This window comes from Nycticebus coucang, chromosome 6 (assembly GCF_027406575.1).
Source record: "Nycticebus coucang isolate mNycCou1 chromosome 6, mNycCou1.pri, whole genome shotgun sequence".
Classification (NCBI taxonomy): Eukaryota; Metazoa; Chordata; class Mammalia; order Primates; family Lorisidae; genus Nycticebus; species Nycticebus coucang.
Window position 1 is genome coordinate 66,921,894 of NC_069785.1, and position 27,350 is coordinate 66,949,243.

The 27,350-nt window shown below is 43.3% G+C and overlaps 1 protein-coding gene across 5 annotated transcripts in view; it reads left to right on the forward strand.

Annotated features, from left to right (window-relative positions):
- TRIP4 (thyroid hormone receptor interactor 4) overlaps positions 1-27,350 on the forward strand; it is a 96,467-nt gene that overhangs the window by 49,712 nt on the left and 19,405 nt on the right. For all 5 annotated transcript variants that reach the window (XM_053593210.1, XM_053593212.1, XM_053593213.1 and 2 more), the window contains 2 exons: positions 2,557-2,681; positions 4,353-4,444. In XM_053593210.1, coding sequence (XP_053449185.1) covers positions 2,557-2,681; positions 4,353-4,444 — 217 coding nt within the window. The remainder of the gene's footprint in view (positions 1-2,556; positions 2,682-4,352; positions 4,445-27,350) is intronic.

The window sequence follows — 27,350 nt, forward strand, 5'->3', positions numbered from 1 at the left end:
ATGTACAAATACTTACCATTGTGTTATAATTGCCTCCAGTATCCCATACAATAACATACTGTACAAGTTTGTAGCCTACGAGTGGTAGGCTATACCATATAGCCTAGGTTTATATCACAGCTGTATCATAGAATGTACAACAATGAAATTACCTAAGGACACATTTCTTAGGATGTATTCCCATTGTTAAGTGACACTTGACTATAGATTAGGCCAGTATTACTATAATCTTTGTCAGATGAGGACACTGAGGCACCCAAAGGTTAAAGAAGATTGCTCTGAATTACAAAGCTGGTCCGTGGCAAAGGAGGAACTAGTATTCAGGTCCTCAAAGTGCTCTTTCACTCTGCTGTGCAGGCTTCAGTTATTTCTGTACTTTCCTGAAAGAAAAATTAATCAGCATTTAGGCACAATCATTTCTACTTTGTGGCTATTAGCTGTCATTTCTCTCTTTGTTAAGGTGCACTACATCTTTTCTACTTTTTTTGAGGCAGTCTCTAGCTGTTGCCCTTGGTAGAGTGCTGTGGTGTCACAGCTCACAGCAACCTCAAACTCCTGGGCTTAAGCGATTCTCTTGCCTCAGCCTCCCAAGTAGTTGGGACTACAGGCGCCCACTGCAATGCCCGGCTATTTTTTGTTACAGTTGTCGTTGTTTAGCTGGCCCCGGGCTGTGTTTGAACCTGCCAGCCTCCCGGGCTGAGTTTGAATCTGCCAGCCTTGCAGTGTATGTGGCTAGTGCTGTAACCACTGTGCTACAAGCGCTGAGCCTCTTTTCTTTTTTTCTTTTCTCTTCTTTTCTCTCCTCTCCTTTTTCCTCCCCTCCCTTCCTCTCTTCTTTTCTTTTCTTTCACATAGGCTTTTGCTCTGTTGCCCAAGCTGAAGTACAGTGGTATCATCATAACTCACTGTAGCCTCCAAGTCCTGGCTAGGCTCCAGCTATATTCCTGTCTCAACTTCCTGAGTGTTGAGGCTACAGGTGCAGGCAACCATGCTCAGCCAGTTTGTGCGTGCATTTGTGTGTGTGTGTGTAGAGAAGGGGCTATTGCCTAAGCTGGTCTCTTTTTTTTTTTTTTTGAGACAGAGTCTTATTATGTCACCCTCGGTAGAGTGCCATGGCGTCACAGATCACAGCAACCTCCAACTCCTGGGCTTAAGCGATTCTCTTACCTTAGCCTCCCAAGTAGGTGGGACTACAGGCACCCGCCACAATGCCTGGTTATTTTTTGGTTGGATTTATCACTGTTGTTTTAGCAGGTCTGGGCTCAAACCCGCCAGCCTCAGTGTATGTGGCCAGTGCCCTAACCACTGAGCTATGAGCGCTGAGCACCAGGCTGGTCTCTTAACTCCTGGGCTCAAGCAACCCTCCTACCTCAGCATCTCAAAATGATAGAATTATAGGCATGAACCATTGTGCCCATCTACAAGTTGTTTAATTATTCACAGAGAACACAACACTATGTACAATTAGAAAATATAAACTGGGACTCAGCGCCTGTATATACCAGAGTGGGCAGGTTCAAACCCAGCCCAGGCCTGCCAAACAACAATGACAACTATAACCAAAAAATAGCTAGGTGTTATGGAGGCGCCTGTAGTTCCAGCTACTTCGGAGGCTGAGGCAAGAGAATCGCTTAAGCCCAAGGGTTTGAGGTTGCTGTGAGCTGTGACGCCATGGCATTCTGTGTCATTCTGGGTTACATAATGAGACTCTGTCTCAGAAAAAAATATATATATAAATTGGTGTGATTGTAATTTAAAGAATAAAAATTATAAGTATTTTTATTTACTTCTATTAAATAATAATTTAAAAGTACCAGTTTGGGGAGTTAATGTGAGTTCGGATTTTTTGTCAGATTGGAGTACAACTCTTTCAGGAAAAGTTAGGTTTGCCTCGGGGGCAAGGATTTCCGTATGTGTGGGATAGTGTGAATGCCTTGAAAATAGAGTATTTGCATTGTAGAAGTCCCTATAGAAGTTCCAGGTCTAAGTTGTAGGGATCAGGAGAAAAGCAGTCAGGACTTGTGAGAGATGAGTTGTCTTTATTCTGATGTTAGAAGCAATTAGAGGTAGGGTGCAGTGGGTCATGCCTATAATACTAGCCCTCTAGAGAGGCTGAGACAGGAAGATCGCTTGAGGCTAGGAGTTCCAGATCAACTTGAGCAAGACCTCACTTCTAAAAAAAAAATAAATAAATAAAATAAGATAGATAAAATTAGCTGGGTGTGGTGGCATGGGCTTGTAGCCCCAGCTACTCAGGAAGCTGAATCGGGAGAATTGCTTGATCTCAGGAATTTGACTCTGCATTGAGCTATTTTGGTGTCACTCTACTGGGTGACATGAGACTTTGAGAAAAACTCCAAAAACAACAAAGAAGTTAGAGAACAGAGTTCATCTTCAAGTGAAAGGTACTAGATGAGAGAGATCTCTCTTAATAAGGTATCATCTATATATCTTTTGTTTCAATTAGATAATCTGCTATAGGATTTGTTGTATATTATAGAATTTTTCAGAAAACTAGAATTAAGATCCTTCCCACTAAATTTGTATTTGTTTAAGGGTGGAGGGCAGATCCTGGTATACTCCCCACAGAGGACGATTATGGATAGCAGCCACAGCCAAAAAACCATCCCCTCAAGAAGTCTCAGAACTGCAGGCTACATATCGTCTTCTTCGTGGGCAAGGTAACAGCCATGTATTCTATTTTCAGTCTTTCTTTGTAGAGAGAAGTCATTGACATGCATCTTCTGTCACTTCTTGCCGTGGCTTTTTTAATGTTTGTGTCTGTTTATTTGTTTAGTGGCAAATCATAGACAGCTAGCTGTTCAAAGCTTTACTTTGTCAAACAGTGCAAATAAAAATACCAGTTTCCAACACCAGAAATCAACTAGTCTATTTTATCTCAATTTATCCTAATTTTTTTTTTTTTGTAGAGACAGAGTTTCACTCTTGCCTCAGCCTCCCGAGTGGCTGGGACTACAGGCGCCCGCCACAACGCCCGGCTATTTTTTGGTTGCAGTTTGGCTGGGGCCGGGTTTGAACCCGCCACCCTCGGTATATGGGGCCGGCACCTTACCGACTGAGCCACAGGCGCCGCCCCAATTTATCCTAATTTTTAACTAGAAAATCTTCTCTTTTTTACTATAAAGGTAAAAGGGGGGGAGGGAGGGTGCCCATTGCTCAGTGGTTATGGTACCAGCCACATGCTCTGGGGATGGTGGGTTCGAACCCAGCCTGGACCTGTTAAAACAAACAAACAAACAAAAAAAAAAAAAAAATAGCTGGGCATTGTGGTGGGTGCCTGTAGTCCCAGCTACTTGGGAGGCTGAGGCAAGAGAATCGCTTGAGCCCAAGAGTTTGAGTTTGCTGTGAGCTATGATGCTACGGCACTCTATCAAGGGCAACAAATTGTGATTCTGTCTCAAAAAGAAAAAAAAGTAAAATTACTGCTATAAACCTTGAGATCTTTAGATTGGGAGGAATAACCATAAATAAGAATTTTTTATCAAGAGTGACCCAAATAGACACCTGCTATGGATTTGGGCAGATCAAAGTTGATTGACTGAAGGAATGTATTTTGGGAATCACACCAAGTACCCCATCTTTGGAGCCTCAAAAAGACTCCTGACCTGTAGGCATCCTGTTTTCCTTCCTCTTATCTAGTTCATATAGGTGTTGTGGATGTAGAACAAAGGGATGACTACAGGACCACCTTTAAAAGTTTTTTTTTTTTTTGGCCGGGGCTGGGTTTGAACCTACCACCTCCGGCATATGGGACCGGCGTCCTACTCCTTGAGCCACAGGCGCTGCCCACCTTTAAAAGTTTTTAAAAAGCCAAGCTTAAGGAATCTCTAGGAACCAAAAGTGCATGCTTCCTTAAAAATACATGTATATTTTGACTGCTATGACTTGCTTGTTTTATATTTGTGTTCTGCCATTTATTCTTACAGCTTTACCACATTTTTATGGTTTTTCTCTTGTCATCTGTAGCTGCCATTCTTTTTTCTAAAACTCCAGTCTGGTCCAACTGGGTATAGTAGAATCAGTTTGGAATGAACTTGTAGAATCAGTTTGGAATGAACTTGGAGGTCCTTGATCTTTGGTGGCACGAGGGCTATAGTTCTCTAAAGGAAAAAATTGTAACCTTTGAATTTGGGTAATGGACTAAGCTATCCATTCACTAGATTTTTTTGCTAAAATATAAATAGTTGTGCCATATAAAGAGCTCGTTGTTTTCCTTATGTCTACAAATAGATAATGGAAGAATTTATTTGTTCAGAATTGAAAACAGATTCCTGAGTTCTAGGATCACAAAGAAGGAAATTTATTCAATCCTTTTGTTGTTCTTGATTCAGACGTAGAATTTCCCAACGACTATCCATCAGGTTGTCTTCTGGGCTGTGTGGACCTAATTGACTGCTTGTCTCAGAAGCAGTTTAAGGAGCAGGTGAGTATAGAGTATCTGTTCTCTTGGACAGATGCTTGGTTTGCTATCATAACTGTCTCATAGATGTTTCAATACAGAATATCCTCTTTTTAGTGAGATACAAAAACTGAATTTAGACATGTGAGAAGATAAAGAGACAAGTTATTTTTCTTCTTGAGACAGAGTCTCTGTTGAGGTGCTTAGTATGCCGTGGTGTCAGCCTAGCTCACAGCAACTTCAAACTCCTGGGTTTGAAGTGATCCTCTTGCCTCGGCTTCCTTAGTAGGGGTGCCATAATAATGCCTGGCTAATTTTTCTATTTTTAGTGAGACAGGGTCTCACTCTTGCTCAGGCTGATCTCAAACTCCTGAGCTCAAATGATCCTCCTGCCTTGGCCTCCCAGAGTGCTAAGATTGTAGGTGTGAGCCAGTGTGCCTGGCCTGGGGACATTTTTAATAAGGAACAAACTATTGGAAAGAGAAAGGACCAGGCTAGAAACAGAAGTAACTTAGCAATGCTTTCGTTTCTGATATGTGGAAAACTGGTGCCTATATATTTCTGCCTATAAAGCTATTGTCACAATTCAGTTAACAAATACACGTCTTTGTTCCTTACTAAAACCTTGTTTCTTTTGGCAAAGAAATTCTCAGGTGTACTGTGAATCTTTTTGAATGGGTGGTAGGGATAATAGAATCTTTTTTTGGTGATTCTGGCATTTTTGGTCCCAGCCATTGAACTCATGATAGACAAGTGTGTTTGAACTCCGACTGTGCCAGATCTGAGGTGTATATGTATGTATGAATATACATGTATGTATATATTTGTTATTTATTTTGATCACTAAAGTCATGACTAAAGTACATGTTTGAACAGTAGAGGGAACTAAAGAACTTCGGCTGAATTACAAAAGACCTGAGCTGTAGTGGACCTTTCTGTTTAGGCTCATACTGGCAGAAATCCAGAATTGGAGAGTGCATCCTTGAAGCATGAAGAATGTTACCTAAGGGCGGCGCCTGTGGCTCAGTCGGTAGGGCGCCAGCCCCATATGCCGAGGGTGGCGGGTTCAAACCCGGCCCCGGCCAAACTGCAACCAAAAACATAGCTGGGCCTTGTGGCGGGCGCCTGTAGTCCCAGCTACTCGGGAGGCTGAGGCAAGAGAATCGCTTAAGCCCAAGAGTTAGAGGTTGTTGTGAGCTGTGTGATGCCATGGCACTCTACTGAGGGCCATAAAGTGAGACTCTGTCTCTACAAAAAAAAAAAAAAAGAATGTTACCTAACTGTGGTTTTCCTCTTTGTAGACAGTTATTTCAGGTAATAATAGGGCTTCCACCACTGTACCTAAGAAAATATGCTTCAGCTTAATTTTTCTCAGTAAATTCTTTGTTTTTTTTTTTTTGTAGAGACAGAGTCTCACTTTATGGCCCTCGGTAGAGTGCCGTGGCCTCACACAGCTCACAGCAACCTCCAACTCCTGGGCTTAAGCGATTCTCTTGCCTCAGCCTCCCGAGTAGCTGGGACTACAGGTGCCTGCCACAACGCCCAGCTATTTAAATTCTTTGTTTTTAAGACTTATATGCCAGGCAGTGCCTGTGGCTCAAGGAGTAGGACGCCGGCCCCATATATTGGAGGTGGCGGGTTCAAACCCGGTCCTGGCCAAAAAGTGCAAAAAAAAAAAAAAGACTTATATGCCTTTTATTAGTATTATTACTATCCACTACTTTTTCTTTACTCTTCCTTTCTATTTCGCCCTCCCCATCCTTTCCTCATAGATTTTAGCCAACCCCCATTGTTATCCCTCTAGATGTCTGTCTTTCATTTTCTTGGAGGTTGCCTTCTCTGAGTGCTTTATGTGTGTATGAGTACAATGAATGCATTTTGGTGTGTGTTTTAATTCCTGTCCTTTGTTCTGAACCAGATCTAGTGAAAACCATAGACATGTTTCATGGTGTTCATGACCACCCAGGTGCTTGTACTATCCCTCTTTGTCCATTTTTTCCCCAGTATCTTCTTTCTTCCTCTTTCTCCCATTCCCAACCCCCCCCCCAGTCTAGAAGTACCCTGTTTCCCCAAAAATAAAACAGTGTCTTATTTTAAGGTGTGTTCCCAAAGATGCGCTAGGTCTTATTTTCAGAGGACGTCTTATCTTTCCTGTAAGTAGGTCTTATTTTCGGAGGATGTCTTATTTTCAGGGAAACAGGGTAATAATAATTAAAATGTCTTCTATTAGCGTAGGCTTTACAGTTTTAGAGACTCATAACCATTAACATTTTAGTGTAACTAACTTAATGCATTATTTTCTTCCTGGGATATGTATTTACATTCTAAAAGACAACCTGGCCTGGCACTGTGGCTCCTGCCTGTAATCCCAGCACTCTGGGAGGCCAAGGTGGGCGGATCTCCTGATCTTACCAGTTCAAGATCAGCCTGAGCTACCGCAAGACTCTATCTCTAAAAATAGCTGCCAGGTATTATGGTGGATGCCTATAGTCCCAGCTACTTGGGAGGCTGAGGCAAGAGAATTGCTTAAGGACAAATGTCTGAGGTTGCTGTGAGCTATGACGCCAGGGCACTCTGGGGGAGGGAGGGACCACAAAAGTGAGACTCTGTCTCAAAAAAATAAAATAAAATAATAAAAGAGGCTGAGTGTAGTGGCTCACGCCTGTAATCTTAGCACTCTGGGAAGCTGAGGCAGGTGGATTGCTGAACTCAGGTTTGAGACCAGCCTGAGCAAGAGCGAGACCCCTGTCTCTAAAAATAGCCAGGCATTGTGGTGGGCACCTGTAGTCCCAGCTACTAGAAGTGCTGAGACAAAGAGAATTGCTTGAGCCCAAGAATTTTAGGTTTCTGTGAGCTATGACTCCTGGGCACTCTACCGAGGGCAACAGATGAGACTCTGTCTCAAAAAAATAAATAAATAAATAAAAATAAAAGATAACCTAGGTGTATCTCAAGTGATCCTCCCAGCTCGGCCTACCAAAGTGCTAGGATTTCAGGCATGTGCCCAGCCTGACCTCCCATTCCTCGGCTTTTCTTTGATAAGTTAAAATATACTAAGGCCTCACCATTTTGGCATGGTGTGATCATTTAGTTCTCTAAAAACTAACAATAATAATAATAGTAATAACGGAAAAGGTTTTATTAATATTTATTTAAAACCAAGTGCCCTACACTGTAAGGGGCTTTTAAAGATTCATTCTTAAAATGCTTTCCCCTGAGCTACGAACTTCCTTTAATCTTCTAAGACTAGTACGGCCAGCATACTTAATTTGTGCCAGAAAAAAACCCACTGGACCCTCGGTCCTCCTTAGTAATGGCAAGGGATCAAGCTAGACAGTGTAAGTGTAATACAGCCAAAGGCTGTGGGTTCAACTCAGGAGAAAAAGGTAGATGAGAGTCATCTAGTTAAAGCTTCTCCTGTTATACCCCTGGAAGGCACCGTGCAGTTTGCCAGCACTTTATCTGCCAGCAGCAGATGTAAGCTCTCAAAAACAGCAGGGAGGATGTTGACTGCAACAATGCATCAAGGCTGTGGTTTGCAACCTCAATAGTAAGGCAGTTAAAACTTTTTTTTTTTTTTAACAAAGACGTTTTGATTGCCAAATCCATAACTATTAGCAGCTGTGGTTGTGAACAGTTTTCTAGACCTAACAAGTTTTCAAATAAGAAGTTGAGTTGGTGGCTTTTGTTTCTATGTGTCTGTGTTGTATTTATGCTATTTATATCCCTACTGTCTAAAGAAAATCTGATTTGTCTGAAATTTCCAAGGTCATTGATTATTCTTTTTTTTTTTTTTTTTGTAGAGACAGAGTCTCACTGTACCGCCCTCGGGTAGAGTGCCGTGGCGTCTCACGGCTCACAGCAACCTCTAACTCTTGGGCTTACGCGATTCTCTTGCCTCAGCCTCCCGAGCAGCTGGGACTACAGGCGCCCGCCACAACGCCTGGCTATTTTTTTGTTGCAGTTTGGCCGGGGCTGGGTTTGAACCCGCCACCCTCAGCATATGGGGCCGGCGCCCTACTCACTGAGCCATAGGCGCCGCCTGGTCATTTATTATTCTATTTCTTCTGAACAGAATCTATTCCTTTCCTGCCAGCTTGCTGACCCTTTAGTCCATTTGGTCTTCTGGCTTTTATAACAGTCATGACCCTATCTTCAAGGAATTATGCTGAAGCAGTTGTACTTGCTAGCTGCATGCCTATATCCAGTAATTGACATCAGCAATAGAATTGCCCTCTTCAAGGGAATAGAATATTACTTGTTCCTTCTTCTATAAGAATAGCCAAACAACGTAGATCTTTAGAAAGATTGCAGGTATCACTTCATGTGTGTAAATCACTGGCTTCTATCACCAGTGGATTATTTGTGAGTCTGAAAGGTGACAAAAAAGAAAATGAAGGAAGTAATAGTCAATATTCAAACAAGGCATTGGACTTGAAAATGCAGTCCCCAAATTCCCTTTTAAAATATGTAAAAGAGGACCGGGCATGCTGGCTCATGCCTGTAATTCTAGCTCTTTGTGAAGCTAAGGTAGGTATATCGCCTGAGATCAGGAGTTTGAGACCAACTTGAGCAAGAGCCAGACCCTGTCTCTACTAAAAATATATAGAAAAAAGTAGGCAGGTGTTGTGGTGGATGCCTGTAGTCCCAGCTACTCGGGAGGCTGAGGTAAGAGGATGGCCTGAGCTCAAGAGTTTGAGGTTGCTGTGAACTATGATGCCGTGACACTCAGGGTGACAAAGTGAAACTCTATGTCCTAAAAAAGAAATAGAATAGAATAGTAAAATAAAATAAAGTAAAATAAGTTAAAATGGTCTGGGCACAGTGGCTCACACCTGTATTCCTAGCTACATGGTAGGCTGAGATAGGAAGATTGCTTGAGCCCAGGAGTCAATGCTGCAGTGGCTGCAGGACGTAGCCACTAAGCTATAGGCACTGAACCTGTAAACTATATCTCAATACGAGGTCTAACTTTGGCTCAGGCCAGGCAATCCACCTGCCTTGGCATTCCAGAGTGCTAGGATTACAGACGTGAGCCACTGTGCTCAGCCTATAGAGCTGTAATTGAAAAAAAAAAAAAAGAAGCAGCTCAGTGCCAGTAACTCAGTGGTTAGGGTGCTGGGCATTTTTACTGGGGCTGCGGGTTCAAACCTGGCCTGGACCTGCTAAACAAAAATGACTAACTGCAACAACAACAACAAAAATAGCCGGGTGTTATGGCAGGTGCCTGTAGTCCCAGCTACTTGGAAGGCTGAGGCAAGAGAATAGCTTAAGCCCAAAAGTTTGAGGTTCCTGTGAGCTGTGATGCTGCGGCACTGTACCAAGGGCAACATAGTGAGACTCTGTCTCAAAAAAAAAAAAAATAATAATTAAAAATCATAAAAAATAATAATAAAAGAAAAGAAAGTCATATTCCAAGGAGAGGGAATAATGTGAGCAAAGTCACCAAGATGGGAAATAAATGATGGTCCACTATGGAGAATGGTGGCAAACTAGTTTGTTGAAAGAAGCGTGTGAGTGAAGAACAAGCAGCAAACAAGAATGGAAAGGTATATTTGGTGAGATGATAGCTAGCTTTAAATGAACGGCCGCTGAAGTAAGACTTGTTTCTATATTTATTTGTAGGATGAGGGAGGAGTGTTTTGAATGTTTTTATGAGGGACTGCCATGATCAGAGCCATGTTTGAGGAAAACTAATCTGGCAGCAACATGGCAGATGAATAGCAGGATTCTGAAGATTAGTGATGAGATAGTTGTAGTTGAGGGTAGAGATACTAAAAAAAAACTGTCTAGGATAATGCCAATGAAATTATATAAGGGCAGAATAGATGCATGAGGGTTTTTTTTTGTGATTTTTGGCCGGGGCTGGGTTTGAACCCGCCACCTCCGGCATATGGGACCGGTGCCCTACTCCTTGAGTCACAGGCGCTGCCCGATATATGAGGTTTTATATAGATAGAATCAGTTATTGATATGATGCCTTCATTTTACCTTTATTTATTTATTTATATATTTTTGAGACAGAACCTCAAGCTGTCGCCCTGGGTAGAGTGCTGTGGCATCACACGGCTCACAGCAACCTCTAACTCTTGGGCTTACACGATTCTCTTGCCTCAGCCTCCCGAGCAGCTGGGACTACAGGCGCCCGCCACAACACCCGGCTATTTTTTTTTTTGTTGCAAGGGCTGGGTTTGAACCCGCCACCCTTGGCATATGGGGCCGGCGCCCTACTCACTGAGCCACAGGCGCCGCCCGTCTCACTTTTTTTTTTTAGGCAGAGTCTCACTTGGTCACTCTCAGTAACGTGCCATGGCATCTTAGCTCACAGCAACCTCAAACTCTTGGGCTCAAGTGATCCTCTTGCCTCAGCCTCCTGAGTAGCTTAGATATAGGTGCCCACGACAACACCTGCCTATTTTTAGAGATGGAGGTCTCACTCTTTCTTGTACTGGTCTTGACTCCTGAGCTCAGTTGATCCACCTGCCTCAGCCTCCCAGAGTGCTAGGATTGTAAATGTGAGCCATGGCACCCTGCCTTTTTTGAAAATAATTTAATTAATGATTTTTTTTTTTTGAGACAGAGTCTTCAAGCTGTCACCCTAGGTATGGTGCCATGGCATCACAACTCACAGCAACCTCAAACTCCTGGACCCAAGTGATTCTCTTGCCTCAGCCTCCCAAGTAGCTGGGATTACAGGCACTGGTCACAACCCCCAGCTATTTTTTGGCCTGGGTGGATTCGAACCTGCCAGCTCCGGTGTATGTGGCTGGCTCCCTAGCCACCTGAGCTACAGGTGTCGAGCCTAATTAATGATTTTTTAAATTTTTCCAGGCACACCCAAGATCCTCTCATGGAACATCAGTGTGCTGTGGCTCACTAGTGGAAAATCACTGATTTATATCTTACTCAATTTTATATCTCTAGTGTCCTAACATGTATAGTCTGGTCTGGAACATAGTAAATGCTCAATGAATGATTATGACAATAACTAGAGAGGCAGGCAAGGTTTGATACATGAAAAACGTTAAATGCCGCATAAAAAAATTTGACTCAAAAAAAAAAAAAACAAAGAAAAGAAAGGCTCGGCACCTGTGGCTCAAGCGGCTAAGGCGCCAGCCACATACACCTGAGCTGGTGGATTTGAATCCAGCCCGGACCTGCCAAACAACGATGACAACTGCAACCAAAAAATAGCTGGGCCTTGTGGCGGGTGCCTGTAGTCCCAGCTACTTGGGAGGCAGAGGCAGGAGAATCTCTTGAGCCCAGAGTTGGAGGTTGCTGTGAGCTGTGATGCCACAGCTCTCTACCCAGGGTGACAGCTTGAGGCTCCGTCTCAGGAAAAAAAAAAAGAAATTGAACTATATTTTAACAGCAACCATGTAAATGGTATAGTAAGATGTGTGTTTTAGAAATACTGTCCTGGCTGCTCAGCGCCTGTGGCTCAAGTGGCTAAGGCCCCAGCCACATACACCTGAGCTGGTGGGTTTGAATCCAGCCCGGGCCCGCCAAACAACAATGACGGCTGCAACCAAAAAATAGCCGGGTGTTATGGCGGGTGCCTGTAGTCCCGCCAAGCTACTTGGGAGGCGGAGACAGGAGACTCGCTTGAGCCCAGGAGTTGGAGGTTGCTGTGAGCTGTGATGCTACGGCACTCTACCCAGGGCGACAGCTTGAGGCTCTGCCTCAAAAAAAAAAAAAAGAAAGAAATATTGTCTTGGCATAACAATGGGAAAGATGGAGTAGATGGGACAAGCCTCAAAATAGGGAGGTGATTTAGGAAGTTGTCATGGTTGTCCAGGTGAGGAACAATGAAGGCCTACGCCAAGGGTTCTCAAACTATGACCCATGGGCCCCATGAGGTGGTGTGATTGTATTTGTTCCCATTTTGTTTTTTTACTTCAAAATAAGATATGTGCAATGTGCATAGGAATTTGTTCATAGTTTTTTTTTTTAAACTATAGTCTGGCCTTCCAATGGTCTGAGGGACAGTGAACTGGCCCCCTGTTTAAAAAGTTTGAGGACCTTGATATGAGGACAATTAATGACAAGGTTATGAGGGGGGGAAAGCCGAAAGAGGGAGGGAGGGGGGTAGAGCCTTGGTGTGTGTCACACTTTATGGGGGCAAGACATGATTGCAAGAGGGACTTTACCTAACAATTGCAATCAGTGTAACCTGGCTTATTGTACCCTCAATGAATCCCCAACAATAAAAAAAAACAAAGAAAAGAAAAAAAAAGTTTGAGGACCCCTGCCAGCAATACGCTGACATTTGAGTTGAGGAGAAAGGAAGTGGTGATTGAAATATTTAGGAAGTTTAGGAAGTAAATTCTGTAGGACTTGGTGATTAATTGGATATGAAAGATGAGAGAAAGAAGTCTTAGAATAAACTTAGGTTTCTGACTATGGTGAGGTGAATGGTATAGTGTCATTAATCCAGATGGTGTATACAAAGGAAAGGAACTGAAGAAAAGGAAACCTGTAATATGTCGTTAAAAGAAAGATGTTCTGGGCGACGCCTGTGGCTCAGTGAGTAGGGCACCGGCCCCATATGCCGAGGGTGGCAGGTTCAAACCCAGCCCCGGCCAAACTGCAACAAAAAAATAGCCGGGCGTTGTGGCGGGCGCCTGTAGTCCCAGCTACTTGGGAGGCTGAGGCAAGAGAATTGCGTAAGCCCAAGAGTTTGAGGTTGCTGTGGGCTGTAACTCCGTGGCACTCTACATAGGACAATGTAATGAGACTCTGTCTTAAAAAAAAAAAAAAAATATATATATATATATATATATATATATAGAAATAGAAAAACTATTCAGGTTTGGTGGTGCATGCCTGGAATGCCAGTTAGTCGAGAGGCTGAAGCAAGAGGATTGCTTGAGCCCAAGAGTTTGAGGTTGCTGTGAACTACAATGATGCCACAGTACTCTAGCCAGGGCAACAGAGTGAGATTCTGTCTCAAAAAAAAAAAAAAAACAACAACAACAACAAAAAAAAAACCCAACAACAAAAAAAACCCATGGGGGGGCTCATGACTGAAATTCTAGTGTTCTAGGAGGCTGTGAGTTGTTTGAGCTCAGGAGTTTGAGACCAGCCTGAGCAAGAGTGAGAGACCCCATCTCTACTAAAAACAGAAAAAAAGTAGCTGGTGTTGTAGCAGGTGCCTGTAGTCCCAACTACTCTGGAGACTGAGGCAAGAGGATTTCTTGAGCCCAAGAGTTTTAGGTTGCTATGAACTATAATGCCAGGGCACTCTACTCACTCCCAGGGAGTGAGACTGTTTCGAAACCAACAAAATGCGGTAATCTGGTCAAAGTATTGTGATTAGAAAGAGGGGAGGAGAGAGGGAGATTGGTGTGCTCCCACCTAATGGGCACAATGTAAGGGTATATGGCACATCTCCTGGGTGCAGGACACAACTACTATAGGGACTTTATCTAACAAACATAAACAGTGTAAGCTAATCGTTTGTACCCTCATATTAATCTGGAATTTTTTAAAAAACTACTATGATTAGTATGTTACCCTAATGTAAGAAAAATTTTATTTTCCAGTATTGTGGAGCCTGAGGTGCTAGTTATCCTGGGCTTTCACTGAAGGAAAATGTAAATGAGAACTATCAGAGAACACAGTTGCTTTTAGGGTATGGTTCTTGGATCTTTTGTGCTTATAGCCTTTTTATCAGACTCATTTCTCTCTCTTTCTATTATCTCCTCAATCGTCTTGGAGTTGGTTTTTAACTAACTAGATTTCAGAGCCTGATTTCATGTCCTATCTAGTTCCACAAAGTTCAAACCAAAAAAGCCTACAGTAAATATGTTTTCTTTGTTAATGAGTTCCTTATTAATTATTTGCTTTATTAGCTGTTAGACCTCTGGACACTGGTGTAAAATTTATAGATTATCTGGGGATTTCTTGTCAAGAGTGATATAGTTTAGTAATTATTGATCATTTCAATAGAGAACAAAGTGGAGACTTACAGATTTGTTGGAAATACCCACTTGGCTCTGAATCAGTGATGGTTGCCAAAACTTACTAACCTTTCTTTCTCTTATGAAAATAGCAAAAGAAATGTTTTCTAAATGGTGAACAATTTCCTTCTGGAGAGGAGAAGAAAATGGCTGTTTAATAGTTAATTACCTGTTATGTTAGACAGCTATGAAACTTAGGAGGCATGAAAGAAGAGTAGGTCTACCGCCCCTGTTCCTCAGGCTGGAGACTAGGTGAAGAGGAGTCCTTGTAGGCAATAACAACAGCAACTTCCTAAAGGGTCTTTTTTTTTTTTGTAGAGACAGAGTTTCACTTTATGGCCCTCAGTAGAGTGCCATGGCATTACACAGCTCACAGCAACCTCCAACTCCTGGGCTTAAGCGATTCTCTTGCCTCAGCCTCCCGAGTAGCTGGGACTACAGGCGCCCGCCACAACACCCGGCTATTTTTTTGTTGCAGTTTGGCCGGGGCCGGGTTTGAACCCACCACCCTCGGTATATGGGGCCGGCGCCTTACCGACTGAGCCATAGGTTCCGCCCCTCCTAAAGAGTCTTTTACCAAATCTGGATAGTTGCTCGATTTTAGAATTCCCTAACTAGTCTATTGTACTATGTCAGAGACTCTTAATATAGTATCCTCTTTAAATTGGATGTGACATTCAGAGATTATCCATTCTTCACCTGCCTTCTCTTATTTTTTCTTTGGGTTAATTGCATGTTAGTCTTTTGACTCTCAGATCAAAGATCCCTTCCTTATAAGCCCTTAACTTGTTAGTATGTAGCGTGGTCTTTACTATCCAGGCCTCATTTGGAAGGATTATACATTTTTGGAGGATCCAAGGCTCTTCCAAGCTGATTTTGCTCTAATGCATTTGACAATGAAAAATAATTGGCTCGGCGCCTGTGGCTCAAGCAGCTAAGGCGCCAGCCACATACACCTGAGCTGGTGGGTTCGAATCCAGCCCAGGCCTGCCAAACAACAATGACGACTGCAACCAAAAAATAGCCGGGTGTTGTGGCAGGCGCCTGTAGTCCCAGCTACCTGGGAGGCTGAGGCAGGAGAATCGCTTGAGCCCAGGAGTTGGAGGTTGCTGTGAGCTGTGATGCTATGGCACTCTACCTAGGGTGACACCTTGAGGCTCTCTCTCAAAAAAAAAGAAAAATAATCCCTTCTCCCAATGCATAGGCCTTACTTTATTCTTTGCAGGCTACTTTGCTCTTCATCTCTGTTTTTTTTTTTTTTCTTTCTTTTTTGAGACAGGAGTCTCACTTTATCACCCTCGGTAGAGTGCCGTGACATCACAGCTCACAGCTACCTCCAACTCCTGGGCTTAGGCGGTACTCTTGCTTCAGCCTCCCAAGCAGCTGGGAATATAGGCACCCACCGCAATGCCCAGCTTTTTTCTTGGCCGGGGCTGGGTTTGAACCTGCCACCTCTGGCATATGGGGCTGGCGCCCTACTCCTTTGAGCCATAGGCGCCACCCTGCCCAGCTATTTTTTTTTTCTTGTTGTTGTTGCAGTTTGGCTGGGGCTGGGTTGAACCCACCACCCTCGGTATATGGCGCCAGCACCTTACCTACTGAGCCATAGGCGCCACCCTTCATCTCTGCTTTTTGTAAGGCACTTGAAGTTCAGTGGTAGTAATGGGAAGAGGGTTATGTCATGTGTAACTTGAATTTGAGATTCATTTGGTAAAACTGATTTGATTTGATTTTTTAATTTTTTTGCGGTTTTTGGCCAGGGCTGGGTTTGAATCCCCCACCTCCGGCATAGGGGGCCGGCACCCTACTTCTTTGAGCCACAGGCACCACCCAAAACTGATTATATTTATTTGTTGCTTTTTTTTAGGGTAAGCATGGTTTTTTTAAGTTAAATCATAACCGTGTATATTGATGCATTTATGGGGTTCAGTGTACTGATTCGATATGCAATGTGAAATGCTTACATTGAACTGATTAATACATCCATCACCTCGCTTACTTATTTGTTATGGTAAGACAATTATACTCTTTTCTTTCTTTTTTTTTTTTTGAGACAGAATCTCATTTTATCACCCTCGGCATCACAGGTCACAGCAAGCTCCAACTCCTGGGCTTAGGTGATTCTCTTGCCTCAGCCTCCTGAGTAGCTGGGACTACAGGTGCCCGCCACAACGCCCGCCTATTTTTTTGTTTCAGTTTGGCTGGGGCCGGGTTTGCCACCCTTGGTATATGGGGCTGGTGCCCCTGTACTCTTTTTTTAATGGTTCTGAAATGTATCATTGCATTATGCACATTAGTTGACCTCACCTAATGTAAAACTGATTTTAATCTTTATTGTGAGGCATGATGGGTCCAAGGAAGATGTTATATCTTTCATTTGTCCATCATTTTTCTACTTTTCCCATTATTTAATACTTGTTTAGTCTGCTAATATATGTCAGAGTAGTTTTACTTAAAGCCGTATTGGCCATTTGCCAAGACAAATATTTTAATTTATCTTGAGAAATAACACATTCAGAATATCACCTACTTTCACCCAAAGTTATAGTCCTTAAGGGTGTCCAATTCCCAGCTTATGTGTACTCAGCGTAAATAAGATAACCTTAACGCACAAGTTGGTAAATTCTTTTATTCAATGAAAATTATTATTATTATTATTATCATAATTATTGTTGAGACAGAGTTTCACTGTGCCCTCTCAGTAGAGTGCCATGGCGTCATAGCTCATAGCAACCTCAAACTCTTGGGCTTACGTGATTCTCTTGCCTCAGCCTCCCAAGTAGCTGGGACTACAGGCACCCACCACAACACCCGGCTATTTGTTTTGTTGTTGTCGTCACTGTTGTTTAGCAGGCCCAGGCTGCGTTTCAATCCCCCAACCTGGGTGTATGTGGCTGGCGCCGTAACCACTGTGCTATGGGCACTGAGCCTATTTTTCTTTTTTGAGAGGAGTCTCACTTGATCACACTTGGCAGAGTGCCGTGGTATCTTAGTGTACAGCAACCTCAAACTCTTGGGTTCAAGTGATCCTCTTGCCTCCCAAGTAGCTGGGACTACAGGCCCTCCACAACACTGGCTGTTTTTCAGAGACAGGGTCTTGCTCTGGCTCAGGCTGGTCTCTGGTCTCAAACCTATGAGCTCAGGCAATCCACCTGCCTTGGCTTCCCAACTGCTGGGATTATTGGTGTGAAACACTGCACCCAGCCCAGTGAATATTTATTGATTGCCTGCTATGCGCTAGGCATGGTTCTAGGTGCTAAGAAGTAAACAGAACAGACAAAAATCCCTGTCTTTGTGGAGCTTTCATCCTATTAAGGGGAGACCAAATAAAAACATTATATAGGGTGACACCTGTAGCTCAGTGTTGTAGGGTACTGGCCATATACACTGAGGCTGGCAGGTTCGAACCTGGGCCGGGCCAGCTAAAACAACAATGACAACTGCAACAATAACAACAACAAAAATAGCCAGGCATTGGTACAGGTGCTTGTAGTCCCAGCTACTTGTGAGGCTGAGGCAAGAGGGTCACTTTAGCCCAAGAGTTTGAGGTTGCTGTGAGCTGTGATGCCACTGCAATTTACTGAGGGTGACAGCTAGGAGAGTGATGTTAACAGTGCCAGATTTGTCATGGAAGCTAAATAATCTTAGGCTAAATGATAGCTGGGTCAAAGACGAGATTAAGAAGGAAATCACCAAATTTTTGGAACAAAATTATAATGAAGACACAAATTATCAAAACCTGTGGGATACTGCAAAGGCAATCCTATGTGGGAAATGTATAGCATTGGAAGCCTTCAACAAGAAAACAGAAAGAGAGGAAGCCAACAACTTAATGGATCATCTCAAGCAACTGGAAAATGAAGAACATTGCAACCCCAAACCCAGCAGAAGAATAGAAATAACCAAAATTAGGGCAGAATTAAATGAAATTAAAACAAAAGATTCATTCAGAAGATCAATGAAACAAAAAGTTGGTTTTTTGAAAAGATTAACAAAATTGGGAGGTGCCTGTGGCTCAGTGAGTAGGGCACTGGCCCCATATGCCAAGGGTGGCGGGTTCAAACCCAGCCCCAGCCAAACTGCAACAAAAAATAGCTGGGTGTTGTGGCGGGCATCTGTAGTCCCAGCTGCTTGGGAGGCTGAGGCAAGAGAATCATGTAAGCCCAAGAGTTGGAGGTTGCTGTGAGCCATATGACCTCATGGCACTCTACCTGAGGGCAGTACAGTGAGACTCTGTCTCTACAGAAAAAAAAAAAAAAAAGAGGGCAGCGCCTGTGGCTCAGTGAGTAGGGCGCCGGCCCCATATGCCGAGGGTGGCAGGTTCAAGCCCAGCCCCGGCCAAACTGCAACCAAAAATAGCCGGGCGTGGTGGCGGGCGCCTGTAGTCCCAGCTGCTTGGGAGGCTGAGGCAAGAGAATCGCGTAAGCCCAAGAGTTAGAGGTTGCTGTGAGCTGTGTCACGCCACGGCACTCTACTGAGGGCGGTACAGTGAAACTCTGTCTCTACAAAAAATAAATAAATAAATAAAAAGAAAGAAAGAAAAGATTAACAAAATTGATAAACCTTTGGCCAACCTAATGAGAAATAAAAAAGTAAAATCTCTAGTATTGTCTATCAGAAACGATAAAGGAGAAATAACAATAGACACTTTAGAAATTCAAAAAATCCTCAATGATTACTACAAAAATCTCTAGTCCCAGAAATACGAAAATCTGGAGGAAATGGACCAATACCTGGAAGCACGCCACCTTCCTAGACTCAACCAGAAAGAATTAGAAATCTTGAATAGACCTATATCAACCACTAACATAACATCAACGATATGAAATCTCCCTAAAAAGAAAAGTCCAGGACCAGATGGCTTCACATCCAAATTCTATCAAACCTTTCAAGAGGAACTAGTACCTATATTATACAACGTTTTCCAAAGCATAGAAAAAGAAAGAATACTTCCCAACACATTCTATGAAGCAAACATCACCCTAATCCCCAAACCAGGAAAGGATCCAACAAACAAAGAAAATTATAGACCAATATCATTAATGAATATTGATGCAAAAGTATTCAATAAGATCTTAGCAAACAGAATTCAACAACACATCAAAAAAAATTGTACACCATGATCAAGTTGGTTTTATTCCAGGGTTACAGGGTTGGTTCAACATACACAAATCTATAAATATAATACATCATATCAGTGAAATACAAAGACCATATGATTCTATCAATTGATGCAGAAAAAGCCTTTGATAATATCCAGCGTCCTTTCATGATCAGAATTCTTAAGAAAACAGGCATAGGGCGGTGCCTGTGGCTCAGTCGGTAAGGCGCCGGCCCCATATACCGAGGGTGGTGGGTTCAAGCCCGGCCCCGGCCAAACTGCAACCAAAAAATAGCCGGGCGTTGTGGTGGGCGCTTGTAGTCCCAGCTACTCGGGAGGCTGAGGCAAGAGAATCAGTTAAGTCCAGGAGTTGGAGGTTGCTGTGAGCTGTGTGAGGCCATGGCACTCTACCGAGGGCCATAAAGTGAGACTCTGTCTCTACAAAAATAAAAAAGAAAATAAAAAAAAAGAAGAAAACAGGCATAATCAGTGTATCCTGGCTTATTGTACCTTCAATGAATCCCCAACAATAAGAAAAAAAAAGGAAAGAAAAAAAAAAAAGAAAATAGGCATAGAAGGGACATTTCTTAAACTAGTAGAGGTAATCTACAACAAACCCACAGCCAATATCATGTTGAATGGTGTAAAATTGAAAACATTTCCACTCAGATCAGGAACAAAGCAAGGATGCCCACTGTCTCCACTGCAATTCAACTTAGTAATGGAAGTCTTAGCCATGGCAATCAGGCAAGAGAAGGCAATCAGGGTATCCAAATAGGATCAGAGGAGATCAAACTCTCACTCATCACTCTTCACTGATGATATGATCCTATACCTGGAAAATCCCAGAGACTCAACTTCAAAACTCTTAGAAGTGATCAAGGAATACAGCAGCATCTCAGGATACAAAATCAATACTTACAAGTCAGTAGCTTTTATATACGCCAACAATAGTCAAGCCGAAAAAACAATCAAGGACTCTATTCCTTTTACGATAGTGCCAAAGAAGATGAAATATCTGGGAATTTACCTAACAAAGGATGTGAAAGATCTCTATAAGGAGAACTATGAAACTCTGAGAAAAGAAATAACTGAAGATGTTAACAAATGGAAAAACATACCATGCTCATGGCTAGAAAAATCAACATTGTTAAAATGTCCATACTACCCAAAGCAATGTACAGATTTAATGCAATCCCTATTAAAACACCATTGTCATACTTTAAAGAACTTGAAAAAATAATACTTCATTTTATATGGAATCAGAAAAAAACCTCGAATAGCAAATACATTACTCAGAAATAAGAACAAATCAGGAGGTATCACATTACCAGACTTCAGGCTATACTATAAATCTATAGTGATCAAAACAGCATGGTACTGGCACAAAAACGGAGCAGTAGATTTATGGAACAGAATAGAGAACCAAGAGATGAACCTAGCTACTTATCACCATTTGATCTTTGACAAACCTATCAAAAATATTCAGTGGGGGAAAGACTCCCTATTTAACAAACGGTGCTGGATGAACTGGCTGGCAACCTGTAGAAGACTGAAACTGGATCCCCACCTTTCACCATTAACAAAAATTGATCCTCACTGGATAAAAGAATTAAACTTAAGACATGAAACTATAAAAACACTAGAAGAGAGTGCAGGGAAAACACTTGAAGAAATTGACCTGGGAGAATATTTTATGAGGAGGACCCCCACCCCCCCCACCCCCCGGGCAATTGAAGCACCAAAAATGCATTACTGGGATCTGATCAAACTAAAAAGCTTTTGCACCACCAAGAGCACAGTAAGCAAAGCAGACAGACAACCTTCAGAATGGGAGAAGATTTTTGCAGGTTATGTTTCCAACAAAGGTCTGATAACTAGAATCTACTGAGAACTCAAACTAATCAATAAGAAAAGAATAAAATAGGTGGCACCTATGGCTCAGTCAGTAAGGCGCTGGCCCCATATACCAAGGGTGCAGGGTTCAAACCCGGCCCCGGCCAAACTGCAACAAAAAAATAGCCGGGCATTGTGGTGAGTGCCTGTAATCCCAGCTACTCAGGAGGCTGAGGCAAGAGAATTGCTTAAGCCCAAGAGTTAGAGGTTGCTGTCAGCTGTGTGATGCCACAGCACTCTACCAAGGGCCATAAAGTGAGACTCTTTCTCTACAAAGAAAAAAAAAGAATAAATAACCCTATTTCTATGTGGGCAAGAGACTTGAACAGAAACTTCTCTGATGAAGACAGGCGCATGGCCCACAAACACATGAAAAGATGCTCATCATCCTTAATCATCAGAGAAATGCAAATCAAAACCACTTTGAGATATCATCTAACTCCAGTAAGATTAGTTTTGGGATTTGGCAAAATCCCAAAACTACAGATGTTGGCATGGATGTGGAGAGAAGGGAGCACTTCTACACTGCTGGTGGAACTGCAAGCTAATACAACCTTTTTGGAAAGAAGTTTGGAGAACACTCAAGGAACTGAGGAACTGAAAGTAGACCTACCATTCGATCCTACAATTCCTCTACTAGGTATATATCCAGATGATCAAAAATCATTTTACAACAAAGACATTTGCACCAGAATGTTTATTGCAGCCCAATTCATAATAGCCAATACACGGAAACAGCCCAAGTGCCCATCGACCCATGAATGGATTAACAAATTGTGGTATATGTACACCATGGAATACTATACAGCCATGAAAAAGACAGAGACTTCACATCTTTTATGTTTACCTGGATGGAGCTGGAACATATTCTTCTTAGTAAAGTATCTCAAGAATGGGGGAAAAAAATATCCAGTGTATTCAGTACTACTATGAAATCAATGTATAGCCACCTACACACTCATATGAATGGCAAAACATAACTATAGTTCAGAAAGTAGAAGGGAAGAGGAGAGAGAGGGGAGGGATGGGGAATATGAGAGGAGAGAGGGTATTTGGGGGATCTCACCTAATGTGCATGATGTAATGGTACATTTCAAAACTATTAAGAAATGAGTATAATTGTGATGGATGTGTTACTTAGTTCAATGTAAGCATTTCACATTGTATATCAAAGCAGTACCCTGAATCCCATAAATGCATCAGTGTACAAAGTTATGATTTAATAAAAATAATTTTTTAAAAAGTGCCAGATTTGTGGGGAAATTGGTGCTCTGATTTTAATAGGATGATTAGGGGCTGGGGAGAGGGGGATCACACCTATAATCCTAGCACTCTAGGAGGCTGAGGCGGGTGGATTGCCTGAGCTCACAGGTTTGAGACCAGCCTGACCCAAAGTGAGACCCCATCTCTAAAAATAGCCAGTGTTGTGGAGGATGCCTGTAGTCCTAGCTTCTCTGGAGGCTGAGGCAAGAGTAACGCTTAAGCTCAAGAGTATGAGGTTGCTGTAAACTGTGACGCCATGGCAGTCTACCAAGGGCGACAAAGTGAGACTCCTTCTCCAAAAAAATAAATTAATGGGTGGCACCTGTGGCTCACTGGGTGGGGCACCGGCTCCATATACCAAGGGTGATGGGTTCAAACCTGGCCTTGGCTAAACTGCAACCAAAAAATAGCTAGCTGTTGTAGCAGGCACCTGTAGTCCCAGCTACTCAGGAGGCTGAGGCAAGAGAATCACCTTAGCCCAGGAGTTGGAGGTTGCCGTGACCTGTGACGCCAGGGCACTTTACTGAGGGCGATAAAGTGAGACTCTTGTCCTCTAAAAAAAACAGGAAGGGTGGGGCCTATGGCTCAAAGGAGTAGGGCGCTGGCCCCATATGCCGGAGGTGGCGGGTTCAAACCCAGCTCCGGCTAAAACTGCAAAAAAAAAAGATTAAAGGAAAAAGAAAAACAAATAAGATTATTAGGGGGATCATTGACTACACAGTTAGCATTTGGACTGGATACAGTGATGTGTGTCTGTAATTCGAGGTGCTCAGGAGGCGGAAGCAGGAAGGCTGAGGCCTCTGCTTGAGGCCAGAAGTTCAAGACCAGCCTGAGTAACATAATAAGACTCTGTGTCTTTAAAACCACTACAACAATAATAACAAGAACAACAACAAAATAAAGTTGACATTAGAACAAAGTTCTGAAGGAAGAGAGGTAGAAAGCTATGTAAATATCTAGGGTTAAGGGCAGTGCCTGTGGCTCAAAGGAGTAGGGCACTGGCCCCATATGCTGGAGGTGGCGGGTTCAAACCCAGCCCTGGCCAAAAACTGAAAGGAAAAAAAAAAAACGTATCTAGGGTTAAAAGCATTCCGGGAAGAGGGAACAGGTAAGTACAAAGAACCAGAAACAGGAACAACCAAGCCAGTATGGCTAGTGTGGAGTGAAAGTGAAGGAAAGTAGTAAGAGAAGGTGTCAGAGAACAAATGGGTGGGGCCAGATTGTCTAGGGATTTATAGTCCTGCTAAGGACTTTTATTCTGACTGAGATGAAAAGACATTGAAGAGTTTTAGGCAGAAGAGTGATATGATCTGATTTTTTTTGAGAAAGAGTCTCATTTTGTCACTCTCAGTAGAGTGCAGTGGCATCATAGCTTACAGCAACTTCAAACTCTTGGGCTCAAACAATTTTCTTGTATTAGCTTCCCAAGTTGCTGGGACTACAGGCACCTGCCCCTGTGGCCGGCTATTTTTAGACATGGAGTCTTCCTCTTATTCAGGCTGGTCTCCAACTTGTGAGCTCAGGCAATCCATCCCCTTTGGCCTTCCAGGGGGCTAGGATTACTGGCGTGAGCCACTGCGCCTGGCATGATTTTATTTATTTATTTTTTTTTTGGAGACAGAATCTCAACTGTGTTGCCCACGGTGGAGTGTGGTGGCATCACAGCTCACAGCAACCTCAAACTCTTGGGCTTAAGTAATTCTCTTGCCTCAGCCTCCTAATAGCTGGGTATATATGTGTCCGCCACAATGCCCAGCTGTTTTTTTGTTGTTTTTGTTATCGTTGTCATTGTTGTTTAGCAGGCCCTGGCAGGGTTCAAAGCCACCAGCGCAAATGCATACAGCTGGCGCCCTAACCAGTGAGGTATAGGTACTGAGCCTTTTTTTTTTTTTTTTTTTTTTTGAGACAGCCTCACACTGTCACCCTGGGTAGAGTGCCATAGCATCATAGCTCACAGCAACCTCAAAATTTTGGGCTTGAGCAATCCTCTTGCCTCAGCCTCCCGAGTAGCTTAGACTATAGGCATGCACCACAATGTCGGGTTAGTTTTTCTATTTTTAGTAGAGATGGGGTCTTGCTCTTACTCAGGCTGGTCTCAAACTCCTGAGCTCAAGCAATCTCCCACCTTGGCCTCCCAGAGTGCTAGGATTACAGGCATGAGCCACCACGTCTAACGTCTAGCCTCTATTTCTCTTCTTACACTTCCATTTCTGATACTATTCTTTTTTTTTTTTTATTTGAGACAGAGCCTCAAGCTATTGCCCTGGGTAGAGTGCCGTGGTGTTACAGCTCACATCAACCTCCTACTCCTGGGCTTAAGTGATTCTCTTGCCTCAGCCTCCCGAGTAGCTGGGACTACAGGTGCCCGCCACCACGCCCGGCTATTTTTTTGGTTGCAGTTTGGCCGGGGCCGGGTTTGAACCCGCCACCCTCAGTATATGGGGCCGGTGCCTTACCGACTGAGCCACAGGCGCCGCCCCAGTTTTTCTATTTTTAGTAGAGACGGGTCTTACTTTTGCTCAGGCTGGTCTCAAACTTCTGAGCTCAAGCAGTCCACCCACCTCTGCCTCCCAGAGTGCTAGGATTATAGGCATGAGGCACCGCTCCCGGGCAATCTGATATTTTCTTAAAAAATAGCTCTGGTGGCTTGGTGCCTGTAGTTCCACGGCTAGAGTGCCAGCCATATACACCAGAGCTGACAACTGCAACAAAAAATAGCTGGGCATTATGGTCTCAAACCCATGAATTCAGGCAATCCACCTGCTTCCACCTGCTAGATTCAATTTCTTCACATCTTTCCCAACACACAGCTCACAGCAAGCTCAAACTCTTGGGCTTAAGTGATTCTCTTGCCTTAGCCTCCCAAGTAGCTGGGACTACAGGCGCCCACCACAATGCCTGGCTATTTTTTTTTCTCTTGCAGTTGTCATTGTTTAGCAGGTGCAGGCTGGGTTTAAATCTGCCAGGCTTGGTGTATGTGGCTGGCGCCTTAACCACTCTGCTATGGGTGCTGAGCCTCATTTTTGTTTTTCGTTTTGTTTTATAAAAGCCATCCTAGTTGAGTATGGAGTGATATCTATTGTGGTTTCAGCTTGCATTTCTAGAACCTTGGGAAATCCATGAAGATAGATTTTTCTTTTCTTTTTTTTTTTTTTTTTTGAGATAAAGTCTCACTCTGTCACCTTTGGAAGAGTGTCATAGAGTCATCATAGCTCATAGCAACCTAAAACTCTTAGAATCAAGAGCCTCTTGCCTTAGCCTCCCTAAGTAGCTGGGACTACAGATACCAGACTAATTTTTCTGTTTTTAGTAGAGACAGGGTCTCGCTCTTGCTCAGGCATATCTTAAATTTCTGACCTCAAGGGATCTGCCCCGCTCAGCCTCCCAGAGTGCTGGAATTATAGGTGTGACTCACTATACTCAGCTGATAGATTTTTTTCACTCTGAGACTAAAGGAGATCAACATGATTGAATGTAGAGAGAGAGGTCTGAGGTGGGACTTCTATGTACTCCAACATTAAAGGAATGGGAGATAAAGAACAGCTAGTAAGGGTGGCGCCTGTGGCTCAATGAGTAGGGCGCCGGCCCCATATGCCAAGGGTGGCGGGTTCAAACCCAGCCCCGGCCAAACTGCAACAACAACAAAAAAATAGCCGGGCGTTGTGGCAGGCACCTGTAGTCCCAGCTGCTCAGGAGGCTGAGGCAAGAGAATCGCATAAGCCCAAGAGTTAGAGGTTGCTGTGAGCTGTGTGACGCCACGGTACTCTACCCAAGGGCGGTACAGTGAAACTCTGTCTCTACAAAAAAAAAAAAAGAAAGAAAGAACAGCTAGTAAAGTAGTAAAACCAGAAAGAGAATGGTATCCTGGAAGCCAAGTATAGAATGAGTTCAAGGCTCGGCGCCTGTGGCTCAAGCGGCTAAGGCACCAGCCACATACACCTGAGCTGGCGGGTTTGAATCCATCTCGGGCCCGCCAAACAACAATGATGGCTGCAACCAAAAAATAGCAGGGTGTTGTGGTGAGCACCTGTAGTCCCAGCTACTTGGGCAGCAAAGGCAAGAAAATTGCTTGAGCCCAAGAGTTGGAGGTTGCTGTGAGCTGTAATGCCATAGCACTCTCTACCCAGGGCGGCAACGCGAGGCTCTGTCTCAAAAAACAACAAAAATAATATGTTCAAGAAAGAGAGAACATATAAAGTTCTACAAATAGATTAAGAAGAGAACTGAAAATTGACCATTTGATTTAGCAACATGGAAATCAATGATGACCTTTACAAGCATAATTTTGGTGGAGTGATGAGCATGAAAGCTTGTTTATAGTGAGTTCAAGAAAAAATAGAAGCAGGCTCGGCGCCAGCCACATACACCTCAACTGGCAGGTTCAAATCCAGCCTGGGCCCGCCAAACAACAATGATGGCTGCAACCAAAAACATAGCCGGGCGTTGTGGCCGGTGCCTATAGTCCCAGCTACTTGGGAGGCGAATTGTTTGAGCCCAGGAGTTGGAGGTTGCTGTGAGCTGTAATGCCACGGCAGTCTACCCAGGGTGACAGCTTGAGGCTCTGTCTCAAAAAAGAAAGAAAGAAAAAATAGTAGAAGAATTAAAGGCAGGCAGTACAGATAATCTTTTGATGAATTTTATTGTAAAAGAGGTATGATTAAATAGGTAGTAGCTGGAGAAGGATGTGGGATCTACATAAGAGTTTTTA